The sequence below is a fragment of the Hyla sarda genome, chromosome 9 (genome assembly GCF_029499605.1).
Source record: "Hyla sarda isolate aHylSar1 chromosome 9, aHylSar1.hap1, whole genome shotgun sequence".
In the NCBI taxonomy this organism is placed as follows: Eukaryota; Metazoa; Chordata; class Amphibia; order Anura; family Hylidae; genus Hyla; species Hyla sarda.
In genome coordinates this window covers 169951116-169971035 of record NC_079197.1, presented here as the reverse complement: position 1 = coordinate 169971035, position 19920 = coordinate 169951116, and the positions used below count along the sequence as shown (strand labels likewise).

General features: G+C 43.4%; 1 protein-coding gene across 8 annotated transcripts in view; it reads right to left on the bottom strand.

Moving 5' to 3' along the window:
* Positions 1-19920, bottom strand: part of GPSM3 (G protein signaling modulator 3) — a 109945-nt gene that overhangs the window by 10930 nt on the left and 79095 nt on the right. For 7 of the 8 annotated variants that reach the window (XM_056538162.1, XM_056538164.1, XM_056538160.1 and 4 more), the window contains 3 exons: positions 10112-10341; positions 6204-6339; positions 2045-2346 (listed from right to left, as the gene is read on the bottom strand). In XM_056538162.1, coding sequence (XP_056394137.1) covers positions 2045-2346; positions 6204-6339; positions 10112-10204 — 531 coding nt within the window. In that variant the 5' untranslated portion in view covers positions 10205-10341. Of the gene's footprint in view, positions 1-2044; positions 2347-6203; positions 6340-10111; positions 10342-16949; positions 17440-19920 lie in introns of those variants that run through there. The other variant, XM_056538156.1, reaches the window with a different exon arrangement.

Sequence of the window (19920 nt, the reverse complement as noted above, 5' to 3'; positions counted from 1 at the left end):
GAGTAAGCCAGAGATCGCACGCTGAGTGAATGGAGCTCTCCTCGTGTAGATGGCGTGTGACGTCAGCTGAGCCGGAGCTGGAGATGTAGAAGCAGGACCGGACACAAGCCTGGATCGGCCGATGAGCAGAAAGTCCGCAGTAAGTAGTCAGCTTACTCCGTGGGTATTGGACACAGTTCATATAGAGCATAAATGCCAGTGGACAGGACTTGACGCGTTTCAGGGTTCTCAAATGTGACCCTTTCCTCAGTAGTCATGAGTCAGGCACAGGAACACCTTCAACTGCCTTCAGCGAGAGCCGTCCGAGCCAATCTATCCATTCTACCACAGGAGCGGTAACACAGTATTTAAATTGATACAATCTGTCATATAAAAGGACACTTAAGCATTATAAGTATCTTTGCATCATCTTCACACCGCCAGGATACATATAGAATTGAGTCATATTTTGCCCATATAGAGCAATCCTATCTGCCAGTGATATCTTAAAATTATTCATTTTAAAATTGTTCATATTTTCAGATTGTCGGCATTTGTATCTACATTATTTGTGTTCTTCTCACACGGGCCCTGGGAGGAGTAATGCACTCACTGTATTAGATTATATTTTAACAATAAAAAATTGTTTTGAATTATTATTGGAGCACGACCCAGTAATCCATATTCCATATACAATTGATTACACTATCTTGGAAGGTCCGGGCAACATTTTTTCTATATATATAATTTAAAAATCTGTTTAACTTTCTGGCACCAGTTGACTTACAAAAAAAAATGTTTTCCACCGGAGTTCCCCTTTAAACTGTGGCCCTCCAGATGTTGCAAAACTGGATGGTCACCGGTCCTGCTAAGTAAAGTTTGGCCCACACATATCTTGTGTCTTTTGGCTAGCATAAAGGGGTACTCCACGGCCCCAGCGTTCTAAACATTTAGTTCCAAACACTGGGTGCAGGCTGCGGGGGTCATGATGTCACGGCCACGCCCCTCGTGGCGGCCGCCACGCCCCCTCCCATACACTTGCATGACTATGCTTTGTCCCTGGACCTTAAATGTTACTCCGCTGCTCAGTGTTTGGAACAAACTGTTCCGAATGCTGGAGCCAGGAGTTTGTGATGTCATAGCCCTGCCCCCTCATGACTTCACGCCCCGCCCCCTCAATGCAAGTCTATGGGAGGGGGCGTGACAGCTGTCACGCCCCCTCCCATAGACTTGCATTGAGGGGGCGTGATGTCATGAGGGGGCGTGGCTATTGTGTAATGAGCTCCCGGCGCCGTATCCAGCATTCGGAACAGTTTGTTCCAAGCGCTGAGCAGTGGAGTAACCCTTTAAAGGGGTACTCCGCCCCTAGACATCTTATCCCCTATCCAAAGGATAGGGGATAAGATGTCAGATCGCCACGGTGCCGCTGCTGCGAGTTCGCTCTGCACGTAATGAAAGGCGATACAGGGGCCGGAGCATCGTTACGTCACGGCCCCACCCCTTGTGACGTCACGGCCCGCCCCTTTCAATACAAGTCTATTGGAGGGGGTGCAGCGGTCGTCACGCCCCCTGCCATAGACTTCTATTAAGGGGACGGCCCGTGATGTCACGAGGGGTGGAGCCATGACGTCACGCGGCTCCGTCCCCTGTATCGCCCGTCATTACGCATAGAGCGAACTCGCTCTGTGCTGTAATGATAGCGCGGTGCCGCAGCGGCGATCCCGGGGGTCCCCAGCAGCGGCACCGCGGCGATCTGACATCTTATCCCCTATTCTTTGGATAGGGGATAAGATGTCTAGGGGCGGAGTACCCCTTTAAGTTGCATCACTGAAACATATGAACTTTGCACGTTATTCAAATTTTTCGAGTTTCACCTGTATATCAGTGGGGTCCTGACTCCTCTCCTAGATAGTGACCTTATTACTTGTTCTTATAAACAGTCTCTTACAACATTCCGGCCATTTAGAATGCTTATTCCATTTACATAGGAGTTAGTCTCAATTATAAGTGTTAATAAATGGTAACTCACAAAGTCAGACAAATATAAAGGAAGGTTGACTGGTACCTGATGGCCTAAGATGGTGTTGTACAGCTCCTCCTGGGCGGGGATTTTGATGGAGGGCGGTCTCTTCCTGCGGCTTTTTCCAGCCCATGAGCCCCCTCTCCTGCGCTGCAGCTCTTTGACGATTCCTTTATCATCAGACGGGAGGGACAACTGGCGGTAATTGGGCATTGAAAAGTGTCTCTTGGGTGTAAGAACTCTTTCGGGTAAGATTGCCCTCTGCTCATCCAGGCGCCTGGTCTGTGCGGTGGAGAGGAGCTCAAGAAATTCTTCTGTGTGGAGCGAGAGGACTGAGGCGGAAAGACCTGGAAGGGAAATGGACTGACATTAAAATCACTTCACACCCCTATTTAGAAGTATCAGTCACACCCAGTCCTTCTTTCCCCCGACATTGGGAGGCCATCATGCACTGTAGACAGTTGGATGGTCCTACTGAAATTATTGGGTTCAGACGACGTTAACTAAAGGGTATGGGGATATTAAAGGGGTACTCCGGTAGAAAACCTTTTTTTTTAATCAGCTAATGCCAGAAAGTTAAACAGTTTTGTTAATTACTTCTATTAAAAAAATCTTAATCCTTCCAGTACTTATTAGCAGCTGAATACTACAGAGGAAATTATTTTTTTTTTGGAACACAGAGCTCTCTGCTGATATCACGAGCACAGTGCTCTCTGCTGACATCTCTGTCCATTTTAGGAACTGTCCAGAGTAGGAGAAAATCCCCATAGAAAACATATGCTGCTCTGGACAGTTCCTAAAATGGACAGAGATGTCAGCAGAGAGCACTGTGTTCCAAAAAGAAAATAATTTCCTCTGTAGTATTCAGCTGCTAATAAGTACTGGAAGGATTAAGATTTTTTAATTGAAGTAATTTACAAATCTGTTTAACTTTCTGGCACCAGTTCATTTAATAATAATAAAAAAAAAGGTTTATACCGGAGTACCCCTTTAATGGGGTTATCCAGCTAATAACAATTATATAAGTCTCTGATTACTGGGTGTCCGACCACTGGGACCCCCATGATTTTCAAAACAGGCCTGCTCTAGCCCCCACCAATCACCGGTTGAGGTTGAACACCCCTGCGGGCAATGGATAGGGGATAAGTTTTATTAGTAGTGTTGAGCACGAATATTCGTAATGCAAATTTTTATCGTGAATATCGGCACTTCACGATTTTGCGAATATTTAGAATATAGTGTTATATATTCGTAATGACGAATATTCGTTTTTTTTTGTGTGTTTTTTTCGCATGCAAATTTTTATGCAAATTTACGCATGGGAACGTAGGAGGAATAATCGTCAATATATTCACAAAATATTGCAAATTTGAATATGGCCCCTGCCGCTCATCACTATTGATTAGCCTGATAACTCCCTTAAAGGGGTACTCCGGTGGAAAACTATTTTTTTTTTTTTATCGACTGGTGCCAGAAAGTTAAACAGATTTGTAAATTACTTCTATTTAAAAATCTTAATCCTTTCAGTACTTCTCAGCTGCTGTATGCTCCAGAGGAAGTTGTGTAGTTCTTTCCAGTCTGACCACAGTGCTCTCTGCTGACACCTCTGTCCATGTCAGGAACTGTCCAGAGCAGGAGAGGTTTGCTCTGGGGAGTTGCTCCTGCTCTGGACAGTTCCTGACATGGACAGAGGTGTCAGCAGAGAGCAAAGAACTACACAACTTCCTCTGTAGCATACAGCAGCTGATTAATACTGGAAGAAGTAAGATTTTTAAATAGAAGTAATATACAAATCTGCTTAATTTTCTGGCACCAACTGATTTAAAAAAACTATTTTCCACCGGTGTACCCCTTTAAGATTTTGCAAACCCGAATCTAATTTATTGGCCGTCAATTCTTTCTGCATGTCCTGATTCCCCATGGATCATCTCTCTGGAATCGGAACACTAAGGCTATGTTAACACAGTGGAATGTCTGCTTGTAATGTTTCCGGGTGGACATTCCGCAGACGACGGGCATCGACAGGGCCATCCAGATATGTGCCATCTCCATAGACGGCAATGCATTTCCAAACAGATTCCGTAGAAAGAATTGACAGGTCTATCCTTTCTGCGGAGGCCGGAATCGGAATCTCCGTGGCGGATGTTTCCACTTCGGAAATTCCGCGGCATGTGCTGTGCAGCAGGATCCCATTAAAAACAATGGGACTCTGCTGCAATGGAATTTCTGAACATCAATTTTCCGCTGGATACCATTCGGAAATTGTGCCGTGTGAACATGGCCTTGGAAAGCAGAACAACTTAAGACTAAACGAATCGATGACTGATTGGTTAGCTTGGTGAACCTTACTGATGTCGATCTAGAGCCGCGTTTTCCAACTAGGGTGCCTCCTGCTGTTGCAAAACTACAACTCCCAGCATGCCCAGACAGCCGTAGGCTGTCCGGGCATGCTGGAAGTTGAAGTTTTGCAACAGCTGGAGGCACCCTGGTTGGGATACCCAATATAGAGTCATTGTTTAGATAGTCACAGATGTCACTGATCAGCACTGCCGCTTATCTTTTATTTCCTGTAATTGACTCTATAGGACACAAGATGGCGGTATAGCCTCACTAACACACCGCACCTCCAGATACCTTCAGAACCTGACTTTATAACACGCAGTTACGTTTTACAATGTCGCGTTGATATAATTCCCCCTTTTTCTGTTATTTTTAGTGCGCTGTAAATATCAGTTCCTGTGTGTACGAATATAGAGTCTGCAAAACAATGAGGGGGGGAGGCGTCAGATTTCAGGCCGCTCCCCAGGGATGACAGACAATTGGATGCCTGTCATGTATCAGCGGTGATAACATTTATCGAATGGCGACGTTTTATCTGGTATTATCTATTAGAGAAAGAGGAAGTGACCGTCCAGGTGAACTGTAATATCTATAAAGCTGGAATGTCTATCAGGGAAGTCAATCATATATATTCAGTATATATCAGTGGGAACCGTCAGATACCGATTGCCAGATAGTTCTGTGAAGCAGTCAATATTATCTGGTCCGGAGAAAGCTGGGTGACAACCAACGTGACCTTGTCCACCTTACAGCTACCGAAGGGGTCCCTGGCCCTATCTTATATGAAGGATAGTCTGATGCCAATTACTATCTTATATGCATATATACACCCCTGAGCACATTCCTTTTATACTGCTTACACTTCTCCCTATACACCCATGATCACATCCCTCTACTGCTTATACCTCTCCCTATACACCCATGAACACTTCCCTCTTTCTACTACTAATACCTCTCCCTATACACCCATGAACACTTCCCTCTTTCTACTACTAATACCTCTCCCTATACACCCATGAACACTTCCCTCTCTACTGCTTAGACCTCTCCCTAAACACCCATGAGAACTTTACTCTCTACTGCTTAGACCTATCCCTATACACCCATGAGCAGTTCCCCTTTTACTGCTTAAACCTCTTCCTATACACCTGAGCATTTCTGTTTCTACTGCTTAGACCTCTCTATATTCATCCATGAGCACTTCCCTTTCTACTGCTAATACCTCTCCCTATAAACCCATGAGCACTTCCCTTTCTACTGCTAATACCTCTCTCTATACACCCACGAGCACTTCCCTTTCTACTGCTAATACCTCTTCCTATACACCCATGAGCACTTCCCTTTCTACTGCTAATACCTCTCCCTATACACCCATGAGCACTTCCCTTTCTACTGCTAATACCTCTTCCTATACACCCATGAGCACTTCCCTTTCTACTGCTAATACCTCTCCTTATACAACCATGAGCACTTCCCTTTCTACTGCTAATACCTCTTCCTATACACCCATGAGCACTTCCTTTTCTACCGCTAATACCTCTTCCTATATTGGTCGGGGTCTGAGTGTTCAGACCCCGACCAATTTTTAGGACGAGCAGGAAAAAAAAGCATGGCTGACCCCGATAATCTCATAGATTTGCATTGGAAGTTTTTCTTGCTTAGCGCCCTCTTCTCCCTGCTATTTCTAGCTATCAGACTCCGACCTATCAAAAATTTGGAAAAAAGTTTGAAAGAAGTGAATGGGTTATAGCTTTATTCCAACACAGACTGGCAACGTTTGGGTCACACCATTGTATAATGCAGTACTATATATAATGATACAGTAAGTATCAGAGGTTGCAGACAATATGGAGGGTCCCCTTACCTCTCCTTTCACAGGTCGGGGATGGGGGGGCGGATTTCCAGGGTCTCTGTCCGTCTCCTACAATCTCTGAAGATGCGCTCGCGTTATCTAGGAAAACGCTCTCCAGTTCCTCGAACGGCGGGGACCTAGGGGGGGACTGTTTGAGGGCGGGAAAAGATACAAGATGTCAGCGTTATCATCAAAGGGGACCAGTATAAGGTTTTGCTTTATCCCAAAAGTTTCATACTGGAGAGAAGATAGATTAGTGTTTCCCAAACAGGGTGCCTCCAGCTGTTACAAAACTACAACTCCCAGCATACCCGGACAGCCAATGGCTGGGAGTTGTAGTTTTGCAACAGCTGGTGGTCCACAGTCTGGAGACCACTGCACTATGGTATTGATTTATAATGGGGTCCATTTGGGTTTTCTACTCTTTTTGACCGAGCGGTGTGAACATAGCCTTAGGCTAGGTTCAGGCTGTTTCCGCTTTTTTTTTTTCTGGCATTTTTTTTTTGGACCTTAAAGGACCTCAACTGGCTCCAGAAAGTTAAACAGATTTGTAAATTACTTCTATTAATTTTTTTTAATCCTTTCAGTACTTATGAGCTGCTGAGGTTGAGTTGTTCTTTTCTGTCTAAGTGCTCTCTGATGACACCTGTCTCGGGAACTGTCCAGAGTAGAAGCAAATCCCCATAGAAAATCTCTTCTAGTCTGTGCAGTTCCCGAGACAAGCAGAGATGTCAGCAGAGAGCACTGTTGTCAGACAGAAAGGAAAAACTCAACTTCAGCAGCTGATAATTATTGAAAGGATTTTTTAATAGAAGTAATCTACAAATCTGTTTAACTTTCTGGAGCCAGTTCATATATATATATATATATATATATATATATATATATATATATATATATAAGTTTTTTTCCTGGAATAACCCTTTAAACAAAAAAAAAAAAGCCGCCAAAAATTCCCAGTCATTTAGCCCTCCCAGGATGCAGTTATTGTAGCATTTATTTTATTTTTTTTCAAAAATAGTGAGGTTTAGTTTTGGCATTCCGTTCTTTTTGTGTTTTTATCATGACAAGTCATGTGATTCTTTCATCATGTAACTCAAGGATTTCTATTGAAGAAAATAGCAAAAAAAATGCCATTGCTAAATCCACTTGTCATTTTTTATGTTTTTTTTTTTTTTTACTCCATTTCTGGGAAAACTGCCACTGAGCCCGAAACCGCAGAAAACCTGCAAAGATGAGTGAAAAGGCACAAAACGCCAAATAGGTTTGGCGCTTCATAAATCCCTATTACGGTAACTTTCAGCTAACATCTGGCCAGGTTTTCATTTGTTTCTGTTAATTTTTTATTTATTTATTTTTTGAAAAAAAAATAAGAAAAATAAAAACACCAAAATAACCAAATAACGCCGCACAGCGTTTTTTGGCCTTTTATTTTATTTATTTTTTCAAAAAAGAAAAAACTAATACTTTTTTTTTGTGGAAAAACTCAGCGGCCAGATGTTAGCCGAAAATTAATAAGGATTTATGAAACACCAAATCCTATTTGGCTTTTTTCTCTCATCTTTGGCGTTTTTGTGCGGTTTTGGCCTCAGTGGCTACGGTTTCCTTAAACTGAAGTAAGTTGAGACTATGGCGTTTTTTGGGGGACAAAATTTTGGCATTTCTCCCCCAAGTCTATAGGGGCCCAAAAAAATTTTTTTTTAAAGCGAGCGCCGTGTGGGTTTAGCAATGGCATTTCCCCCCCCCCCCCCCCCCCCCCTAGAAATCCCTGAGTCACATGATTAAAGAATCACATGATTTGTCAAGATAAAAATGCAGGGGAAAAAACACCAAAGGAAAAAAAAACATCACAAAAACTGCATCTGGTGAGTGCAAAATGACAGGCCAATTTTTTGTGGCATTTTTATTTATTTATTTTTTTGCTCATGTTAAAAAAAAAACGTGAAAAAGACTTAGCCTAAAGGGGTACTCCACCACTAGAAATGTTATCCCCAATCCAAAGTATAGCAGATAACATGTCTGATCGGGAGGGGTCCGGCTGCAGCGTTCATGAACACGGAAGCCTTGGGCCATGCATAGACATGATGTCATGTCTATGCTTCCGTGTTTTGGAACGCCGCAGCGTTGATCCAAAGATTGCGAGAGATCCCAGTGGCTGGAGACCCCCCCTCCCCCCTCCTCGCGATCAGATATGTTATCACCTATAATTTGAATAGGGGATAACATGTCAAGGGGCAGAGTACCCCTTTAAGTTGACTTAGAATGTAAACGAGTGTCTGGTCTAATGGTCGTAGCTGTTAAAGGGGCACTACGGTGGAATATATTTTTTTTTTTTAAATCAACTTGTGCCAGAAAGTTAAACAGATTTGTAAATGACTTCTATTAAAAAAATCTTTACCCTTCCAGTACTTTTTAGCAGCTGTATGCTACAGGAGGAAATTCTTTTCTTTTTGAATGTATTTTTGTCTTGTCCACAGTGCTCTCTGCTGACACCTCTGTCCATGTCAGGAACTGTCCAGAGCAGCATAGGTTTGCAATGGGGATTTTCTCCTGCTCTGGACAGTTCCTGATACGGGCATCAGGTGTCAGCAGAGAGCACTGTGGACAAGACAAAAAAGAAATTCAAAAAGAAAAGAATTTTCTCTGTAGCATACAGCTGCTAAAAAGTACTGGAAGGGTGAAGATTTTTTAATAGAAGTCATTTACAAATCTGTTTAACTTTCTGGCACCAGTTCATTTAAAAAAAAAAAATATATATATATGTTTTCCACCGGAGTACCCCTTTAACTAAAAAAGAACTTGTGAAGTCTTATGACTAGAGGTAAGAAAATCTACTTAAGATTCATCAAATTCAAATCCTATAAGGCGGCCATTGATTCCTTTTGATCTTGAAAAAAGTAGTTCCGCTTTCCAAGTCATATGAGACTTTTCCAGGGAACCAGAGCACTTGGAAAGCGGAACTACTTTTTAAGGATAAGATTTGGATTTGCTGAATCTTTAGTAGATTTTCTCACCTCCAGTGATGATCTCAGTAGGATCTAGTAAGGATCTTCTAAATCAGTGCTCTCCAACCTGCGGACCTCCAGATGTTGCAAAACTATAACTCCCAGCATGCTCGGACAGCCAACGGCTGTCCGTGCATGCTGGGAGTTGTAGTTTTGCAACATCTGGAGGTCCGCAGGTTGAAGACCACTGTTCTAAACTAATGGTGTGCTGCTGTTATGTTGTCTGCGCTAGCGGGGTAATTTTTCTTGCTGTGCTGTGTGTATTTTTATTTTTTTATTTTTTGCACTATCCTGGAGCATCCTGTAATTTGCGCAAATTTACAAAGTGTCGGGCGCAACATGATGACTTTTGTGCAACAATTAGGAAAAACACACACTTGTGCAGCAGGTTTCTCATTCTGCAAAAATTTCTGCCCTAGTGATAAGTTTCCCCCATAGTGTTAATCTTTAGGGTATGTTCATACCTGCAGATTTTGTTGCACATTTTCCGCCGCTGAATGCAGAAAATCTGCAGAAAAATATGCAAATGTACCCATTGTATTAGTTATTGTATTTATTATTATCTATAGCAGAATGTTGTTTTTCCAAGGTAAAAAAAAAACAGTCAGGCATGAGCATACACCAGTGGTCTCCGAACTGTGGACCCCTGTTGTAAAACTACAACTCCCAGCATGCCTTGGACAGCCATTGGCTGTTTTACAACATCTGGAGGTCCACAATTTGGAGACCACTGGCATACACAGTCCTATGTGAGCAGACGTTTCCATACGTTACCAGATGTAGTCACCTAGTGATCAGATATAGTTAGACGTTAGCAGATGTTTCCCTGCCAACCAACCTCAAACCCAACCATCCAACCCCAAAGATCCAGGTGCAGCGGCCATCTTGCTTCCCTCTTTTGCGCCGGTTACTCACCTCCGTCTGGGTGTCACTGTGTCTCTGTTCACCCATAACCAGCCCAGTCTCTGCCATCTTGGAGCTGTCATGGTCTCTTCCGGCTTTATTCATTCTTCACAATAACCTTCTATATCTCTTTTTATCTACATACAAGGTCTTCTCTGGCCTGGAATATTCTGTAAGTGCAAATCCTCTTTCTGCTTATTACTTCCTCGATTCTCAGTCTCTTTCATGCAAAAACCTTCATTCTGTAGAAGAAGTGAAAGGATCAGCCATGGCGCTCTGACCACATGTGACCTTTAGGCCTAACGCACCCAATGGACTGCACTGAACACATATAACTTTCTCTTTAGCTCCATGTTACATGTGATTCCTTATTATTTTGGGGAACAAACCATGGACCCCATGGCATAAAGGACCGCACTTAAAGTGTACCTGTCGTCAACAAAAACTTTTTATATAACGTAGATAATACCATTATATGTATATTTGTAATATACATTGGTTACATTTTTTTTAATATTTTTGTCTCTACAGCTATTGTCTGTGTGTCTCTATGAGGAGTCCAAATACAGGAAGTGAGGGAGGACAAGCAGGGCTCTGTACACTGAGGACAAGCGGGGCTCTGTACACTGAGGACAAGCGGGGCTCTGTACACTGAGGACAAGCAGGGCTCTGTACACTGAGGACATGCAGGGCTCTGTACACTGAGGAAAAGCAGGGCTCTGTACACTGAGGACAAGCAGGGCTCTGTACACTGAGGACATGCAAGGCTCTGTACACTGAGGACAAGCAGGGCTCTTTACACTGAGGACATGCAGGGCTCTGTTCACCGAGGACAAGCAGGGCTCTGTACACCGAGGACAAGCAGGGCTCTGTACACCGAGGACAAGCAGGGCTCTGTACACCGAGGACAAGCAGGGCTCTGTACACCGAGGACAAGCAGGGCTCTGTACACTGAGGACAAGCAGGGCTCTGTACACTGAGGACAAGCAGGGCTCTGTACACTGAGGACATGCAGGGCTCTGTACACTGAGGACAAGCAGGGCTCTGTACACTGAGGACAAGCGGGGCCCTGTACACTGAGGACACGCGGGGCTCTGTACACTGAGGACAAGCGGGGCCCTGTACACCGAGGACACGCTGGGCTCTGTACACCGAGAACAAGCAGGGCTCTGTACACCGAGGACAAGCAGGGCTCTGTACACTGAGGACAAGCAGGGCTCTGTACACTGAGGACAAGCATGCTCTGTACTATGAGGACAAGCAGGGCTCTGTACACTGAGGACAAGCAGGGCTCTGTACACTGAGGACAAGCAGGGCTCTGAATTTCGAGGACAAGCAGGGCTCTGTACACTGAGGACAAGCAGGGTTCTGTGCAATTAGATAAAGCAGGACAGTGTGGACTGAGGCTCTATAACATGCTCCTCGCTCATACATCAGGATGATTGACAAGTCAGGAGTCTGCACAGATCCCTGCTTCTCCCGCCCTCACTTCCTGTTTTTGGACTCATCATAGAGATAAACAGGCAATAGCTACAGGGACAGCATTTTTTTTACACAAAAATATACAAATTTTTTAATCAATCTATATTACAAATATACATATAATAGTATTATCTACATTATAGAAAAAGTTTTTGTTGACGACAGGTACACTTTAAAGGGATATTCAGGGATTTTTTTTTTTTATTTGACTATGCTACAGTGGCTGTAAAGTTAGTATAGTTCATAATACAGTGTCTGTCCCTGTGTTTCATGGTGGTCTCATAATACTTATGTGAGTTTTGCCCCAATGTTCATTTTAGCAGCATACAAAATGAGTGTCGCCTTAGCTTTTCCCAGGTTGCAGTGTGGCCCGAGACACTACATCACTAGTCAGATGTTGAAAGGGGGCATGGCAGTGCTTCAATGGGTGAAGCGACCACTGGGTGGGAAGGATATCAATCTCAACAGGGCGGCAGGAATTGTAGTTTTATGAACAGCACATATGAGACCCAAAACAAAAGAAAAGCTGACACTATAAAAGGATGCACAACCAATTGAATATCATAGAAATGTACAAATTATATTTAATTATGAACACTTAGCTAGTACACAAACATTGAAAACCACTTAAAAACAATATGCCCATTCCTCCACCCTATTGTAGTGTATGTATATAGTTTTTAAGTGGTTTTAAATGTTTGTGTACTAGCTAAGTGTTCATAATTAAATATAATTTGTACATTTCTATGATATTCAATTGGTTGTGCATCCTTTTTGGGGGCCAGATTTTCTTTTGTTTTGGGTCTCATATGTTGTTGTTTTGGCCACTGATTGCACCCGGTCTTTTTGATACCTAGCGGTGCCCATCTTTCTTCCATTGTGTATCATGACCTGCCTGTCAAAAAGAAAATAACTTCCTGTGGAGCATACAGCAGCTGATAAGTACTGGAAGGATTAGGATTTTTATACAGAAGTAATTTACAAATCTGTTTTACTTTCTGGCACCAGTTGATTAAAAAAAAAAATGTTTTTCTCCGGAGTACCTCTTTAAAGGGGTACTCCAGAAAAAAAAAATTTTTTAAATCAATTGGTGGTAGAAAGTTATACAGATTTGTAAATTACTTCTATTTATAAATCTTAATCCATCCAGTACTTATCAGCTGCTGTATGCTCCACAGGAAGTTGTGTAGTTCTTTCCAGTCTGACCACAGTGCTCTCTGCTGCCATGTCAGGAACTGTCCAGAGCAGGAACAAATCCACATAGCAAACCTCTCCTGACAGTTCCTGACATGGACATTGGTGGCATCAGAGAGCAATGTGGTCAGACAAATCTGTATAACTTTCTGGTACCAGTTGATTTGAAAAAAAAAAAAAAAAAAAATCCCTCTGGAGTATCCCTTTAAAACATTGGGGAGATCCTATTAACAATCATAACTTACAGCCAAAGGAGTAGTCAGGTGATTCCCTGAGATAATCTATTGTCTAATGTCCTGCTTAGTTGGTCTTCCTGCCCGTGTCTAGGAGGATATTGACCAATGGGTCATGAAAAGCAAAAGGAACTATATACCAGACTTTTCTGTCCAAGGAAAAACAATCAGATGCCATAAAAGGAGACCCATTTCCATATATGCTATAGGGCCCACTTTTATGGACACCACTGATCCCTAATACATATTTTGCATTGGCCAAATGAGCATTAAAGGGGAATTCCAGGATTTTTATTTTTTTTTGGACTATGCTACAGGGGCTGTAAAGTTAGCATAGTTCATAATAAAGTGTCTGTACTCGCAATTCTTATGTGATATTTGCCCCGATGTTCATTTTTAACAGAAAACAAGATAAGTGTTGTCTCAGGTTTTCCCAAGTTGCAGTGTGGCCCAAGATATTACATCACTATCAGGTGTTGAATGGGTGAAGCGACCACTGGGTGGGAGGGAGATCATTCTGCAGGGAATTGTAGTTGGAGGCACCCTGGTTCGAAAACACTGGTCTATTATTCACAGCACACATGGAAGGCAGCTCAGGTGTGCTTCAATGGGTGGGGTAGCTGATGTGTAGGAAACCTATATTTTAAGGGAGGGAACTTCAACAAGAAATAGCTATTTCACAAAAAGAAATCAGCAGCATTATATAAGTGGAATCACAACATAGCCATTTAGCCCCAAGACAAGCACAAATCCTTCCTAAGCATGACCATTACTGTCTGACAGGTGTGTATTAAAATCACCTTATGGTGGATAACCCCTTTAAACATTGTTAAATGTTATAATCCTCCCAGTTCACTGCCATCATGATAAACCCCCCCCCCCCCCCCCCTGCCTTTATTTTTATAATTTTTTAGTTTTCTACCTTTATTATTGCTCTGTATTTTCTGCTCAGTCTCATACAGATTCATAGACTGGGAAGGGGGTGTTCCCCAGCAGGCGTGACATAATCTGAAGCCATACAGGGGAGAACTTCCTGCCTCACTCTGCTAAACACAGCCCAGAGCAGTTCAGTGTGAGATGATCTATGATTGGCTAAGGCTGCAAACACACCCCTCAGCACTCCAGACTGCATTTCCTGATTTTGGACTTCTGCCAGGCCAGCAGGAGTCCAAAGTCTGTGCAAGAGATGGTGGGAAATGTGCTCTGGACAGGTAGGGAGACACCTAGTAGCAGCTTTTTTAAACACAAATAAAGCATAGAAAACTTCATTATTGTTTTTAACAAAGTACATTACAAAGATTTTTTATTTACCATAAGGAGCACAACAGCAAAAATGTGTTTTAATGAGAGCGCTCATTTAAGACACATCTCAGTACTGGCTATGTTACACAAGTTACACAATACATGAACATGTCTTCTAGATGTGTTGCATAAACACTGTTGCATTGATCTTACCATCAACCACATTATACAAAGCATATTGCGCAAAAACCACATTCCCCGAGATCATTCTTTACAGCCACAAACCGAAATACTGTATATGTAACCTTTAGGGTAGGGGAGCTGAGGATAGTGTTGTCTGTATTGTAGCTGCATTGAGGGATCCTACTCTTAAAGGGGTTATCCAGGAAAAAACTTTTTTATATATATCAACTGGCTCCAGAAAGTTAAACAGATTTGTAAATTACTTCTATTAAAAAATCTTAATCCTTTCAGTACTTATGAGTTGATGAAGTTGAGTTGTTCTTTTCTGTCTAAGTGTTCTCTGATGACACGTGTCTCGGGAACCGCCCAGTTTAAAAGCAAATCCCCATAGCAAACCTCTTCTACTCTGTGCAGTTCCCGAGACAAGCAGAGATGTCAGCAGAGAGCACTGTTGCCAGACAGAAAACAACAACTCAACTTCAGCAGCTGATAATTATTGAAAGGATTAAGATTTTTTAATAGAAGTAATTTACAAATCTGTTTAACTTTCTGGAGCCAGTTGATATATATAAAAAAAGTTTTTTCCTGGAATACCCCTTTAAGCCTAAATTATTTAGCATCCAGAATAATTTTTACTGGTCAAAAATATTCTTGGAACTGCATAAAAAAAAGTTTAAAAAATTTTGCTAAATCGGTGAAACAAACGTAAGACAAAAAGAAATCCGAGAACTTGTAAAGAGTGTTCGCTCTTTGGTGTTCTTTCAATCCCCCTTAGGCTCCATACTAGGTGGAACCACTGTGAATTAGTTCTGCCTGTTCCTTTAATTTAGTCTTCCTCAACCCGACTCTCCAGCTGTTACAAAACTAAAACTCCCAGCATGCCTTGACAGCTACACATAGTTTTGTCATGTCTAGAGAACCACATGTGGGGGAACTCCACTTTATGTTTTGCATTGTCCATGTATTTATACCCAGGGTATTGTTCATCTAGCAGTGGTCTCCAAACTGCTGCCCTTCAGATGTTGCAAAATGCAGGGAGTTGTAGTTTTGCCACTCCCTGCTTCACTAGCAGACTAATTTTCAGTTATTTTTTACACCCAGTTACCAGCTGTCTTCAGCACCTGTGCTGATCTGGACTAGTCTGAAAACCTGGCGTAGCACAGAAAGCAGAATGAAAGGCTCCACTGCCAATCTTGGCTTTCCTTCCATAAAAATCTAGGTCTGAAAATAGGACTAACCAAATGAGGTACAACTCCCATCTGAGGGTCAGGTTCACTTCAGCCTCACTAGCAGACTAATTTCCAGTTGGTTTTAACACATAGTGACCAGCAGTCTTCAGCACATGTCCTGATCTGGACTAGTCTAAAAAAAAACTGGCATGGTCCAGGAAACAGAATGAAAGGCCCCACTGCCAAGCCTGCCTTTCATTCCATGAAAATCTAGGTCTGAAAATAGGACTAAGCAAAAGGGTACAAATAGGGCTCAAGTCCTGCAGGAACGTGTGGAAACTGAGTTCCTGCACTTTTTCCACAGCAGGAACACCGTTCCCATTAGCAGGAGTTCTGCAGGACAAGCGCTTGAGTGGAAATCTTGGGTTAGTTCCTGAACTTTTTTCCCCAGGACTTGACCCTTGGGTACAACTCCCATCTATGGGTCAGGTTCCTCTCAGTCTCACTAGCTGTCTAATTTCCAGTTAGTTTTAACACTCAGCACCTGTCAGCACCTGTGCTGATCTGGACTAGTTTAAAATCATGGCATGATCCAGAAAGCATAAGGAAAGACCCCAGTGCCAATTCTGCCTTTCAGTTCATAAAAATCCAGACCCAAAAATGGGGCTTAAAGGGGTTATCCACCATAAGGTCATTTTAGTACATACCTGGCAGGCACTAATGGACATGCTTAGGAAGGATCTGCGCTTGTCTTGGGGCTAAATGGCTATGCTGTGAGATTACCATAACACTCTGGCTAGCTTTTTGTGAACTGGTATTTCCTGTTAGATTTTTCTTTTTTTTGCTTACAAATCCCATAATTCCATTTTCCTCCCTCCCACACATCAGCCACCCCACCCACTGAAACATAAATGAGCTGCATCCATTCAAAAGACCTGTGGTTTTCAATTAGGGTGTCTACAGCTGTTGCATTAGTTGCAGATTGAGCTCTCTCCCACCAAGCGATCACTCCACCCATTGAAGCAGACAGGCTCCCTGTCATCAGCTGACTAGTGATGTCATTTCTCGGCCGCATTGCAACCTGGGAAAAATCTGAGACAGCAGTCATTTTGTATGCTGTTAAAAATAAATAATGGGGTGAAAATCACAGAAGAATTGCGAGAAAACCGTCACACACAGGTACAGACACTATATAATGAACTACACTAACTTTACAGCCCCTGTAGCATAGTCAAATAAAAAAAATTCCTGGAATACCCCTTTAACTTTTCTTATATTTTATCCAGCTTTCCTTAGAGAAGATATGCATGCGTCTCCTGAAACATGGATGCTACAGATGACAGGTACCTTTGTGAAATATAGCGAACCCCGGCAACCATTCTTGTCCCACAAGGAAAATATCTGTAACAATAGGATCTATTCTCCTACATGACAACTCGTTGTCACTACTGGCTTTATAGTTCTTGTATGTTGCTGTTCTCCAATAGAGAGTCAAACCGTTTAAATATCAGTCATAACCGGGCATGATGTGGCCTAGATATTGGCCAATATCCATACTGTGCCAGAGTCTGAGGGTATTACAGCTTTGCTATGGCAGATGGCTGCGTTGCTCACCCTGTGGGGGATTCGCAGCTGTATGGGTCAAGTGTGAAAAGGTCACGTGGGTCGTGTCTAACATTGTTTTTCTCTGTGGCTTTGTGGTGGAGGAAGCCTTAATAATTCAACTACAGCAAAAAATACTTGGCAGAGTAAGGGCCGTCAGGGGAACGAAAGAAATGTTGATCGAGACCCTAGGCCTCCATAATGTGCACCTCCAGCTGTTGCAAAACTACAACTCCCAGCATGCCCGGACAGCCAACGGCTGTACGGGCATGCTGGGAGTTGTAGTTTTGCAACAGCTGGAGGTCCACATTTTGGAGGCCTAGGGGGAGATTTATCAAAACCTGTGCAGAGGAAAAGTTACCCAGTTGCCCATAGCAACCAATCAGATCGCTCCTTTCAGTTTTAACACGGCCTCTGTAAAATGAAAGTGGTGAGCTGATTGGTTGCTATGGGCAACTGGGCAACTTTTCCTCTGCACAGGTTTTGCCAACGGCTGTCCGGGCATGCTGGGAGTTGTAGTTTTGCAACAGCTGGAGGTCCACATTTTGGAGGCCTAGGGGGAGATTTATCAAAACCTGTGCAGAGGAAAAGTTGCCCAGTTGCCCATAGCAACCAATCAGATCGCTCCTTTCAGTTTTAACACGGCCTCTGTAAAATGAAAGTGGTGAGCTGATTGGTTGCTATGGGCAACTGGGCAACTTTTCCTCTGCACAGGTTTTGCCAACGGCTGTCCGGGCATGCTGGGAGTTGTAGTTTTGCAACAGCTGGAGGTCCACATTTTGGAGGCCTAGGGGGAGATTTATCAAAACCTGTCCAGAGGAAAAGTTGCCCAGTTGCCCATAGCAACCAATCAGATTGCTCCTTTCAGTTTTAACAAGGCCTCTGTAAAATGAAAGTGGTGAGCTGATTGGTTGCTATGGGCAACTGGGCAACTTTTCCTCTGCACAGGTTTTGCTAATTCTCCCCCCTCCCCTAGGGTCTAGATCTAGACCCCGCTTGGGAATGAACACATTGGCCCAGATTTATCAATCTTCCTGAAGACTAAATCTGTCTGGTTTTGGCTCTAACAACCAATCACAGCTCAGCTTTCATTTTACCATAGATGGTGAAGATATGAAAGCTGAGCTGCGATTGGTTGTTATGGGCAACACCAGACTAGTTTCAGATAAAAAAAAACACATTAAAATATAAGCACAGTTAAAGGGGTATTCCCATCGGGTAATACACTGCTCAAAAAAAATAAAGGGAACACTTAAACAACACAATGTGACTCCAAGTCAATGACACTTCTGTGAAATCCCACTGTCCACTCAGGAAGAACACTGATTGACAATCAATTTCACATGGAACAGACAACAGGTGGAAATTATAGGCAATTAGCAAGACACCCCCCAATAAAGGAGTGGTTCTGCAGGTGGTGACCACAGACCACTTCTCAGTTCCTATGCTTCCTGGCTGATGTTTTTGGTCACTTTTGAATGCTGGCGGTGCTTTCACTCTAGTGGTAGCATGAGATGGAATCTACAAGCCACACAAGTGGCTCAGGTAGTGCAGCTCATCCAGGATGGCACATCAATGTGATCTGTGGCAAGAAGGTTTGCTGTGTCTGTCAGCGTAGTGTCCAGAGCATGGAGGCGCTACCAGGAGACAGGCCAGTACATCAGGAGATGTGGAGGAGGCCGTAGGAGGGCAACAACCCAGCAGCAGGACCGCTACCTCTGCCTTTGTGCAAGGAGGAGCACTGCCAGAGCCCTGCCAAATGACCACCAGCAGGCCACAAATGTGCATGTGTCCACTAAAACAGTCAGAAACAGACTCCATGAGGGTGGTATGAGGGCCCGACGTCCACAGGTGGGGGTTGTGCTTACAGTCCAACACCATGCAGGACGTCTGGCATTTGCCAGAGAACACCAAGATTGTCAAATTTGCCACATGGCACCCTGTGCTCTTCACAGATGAAAGCAGGTTCACACTGAGCACGTGTGACAGACGTGAAAGAGTCTGGAGATTCCGTGGAGAACGTTCTGCTGCCTGCAACATTCTCCAGCATGACCGGTTTAGCGGTGGATCAGTAATAGTGTTGGGTGGCATTTCTTTTGGGGGCCGCACAGCCCTCCATTTGCTTGCCAGAGGTAGCCTGACTGCCATTAGGTACCGAGATGAGACCCTCAGACCCCTTGTGAGACCATATGCTGGTGCGGTTGGCCCTGGGTTCCTCCTAATACAAGACAATGCTAGACCTTCTGTGGCTGGAGTGTGTCAGCAGTTCCTGCAAGAGGAAGGCATTGATGCTATGGACTGGCCGCCTGTTCCCCAGACCTGAATCCGATTGAGCACATCTGGGACATCTCTCTCCATCCACCACACACTGTCCAGGAGTTGCGGATGCTTTAGTCCAGGTCTGAGAGGACATCCCTCAGGAGACCATCCTCCACCTCATCAGGAGCATGCCCAGGCGTTGTAGGGAGGTCATACGGGCACGTGGAGGCCACACACACTACTGAACCTCATTGTGACTTGTTTTAAGGACATTACGTAAAGTTGGATCAGCCTGTAGTGGGGTTTTCCACTGTGATTTTGAGTGTGACTCCATATCCAGACCTCAATTGGTTGATAAATTTGATTTCCATTGATAATTCGTGTGTGATTTTGTTGTCAGCACATTCAACTATGTAAAGATGAAAGTATTTCATACGATTAGTTCTTTCATTTAGAT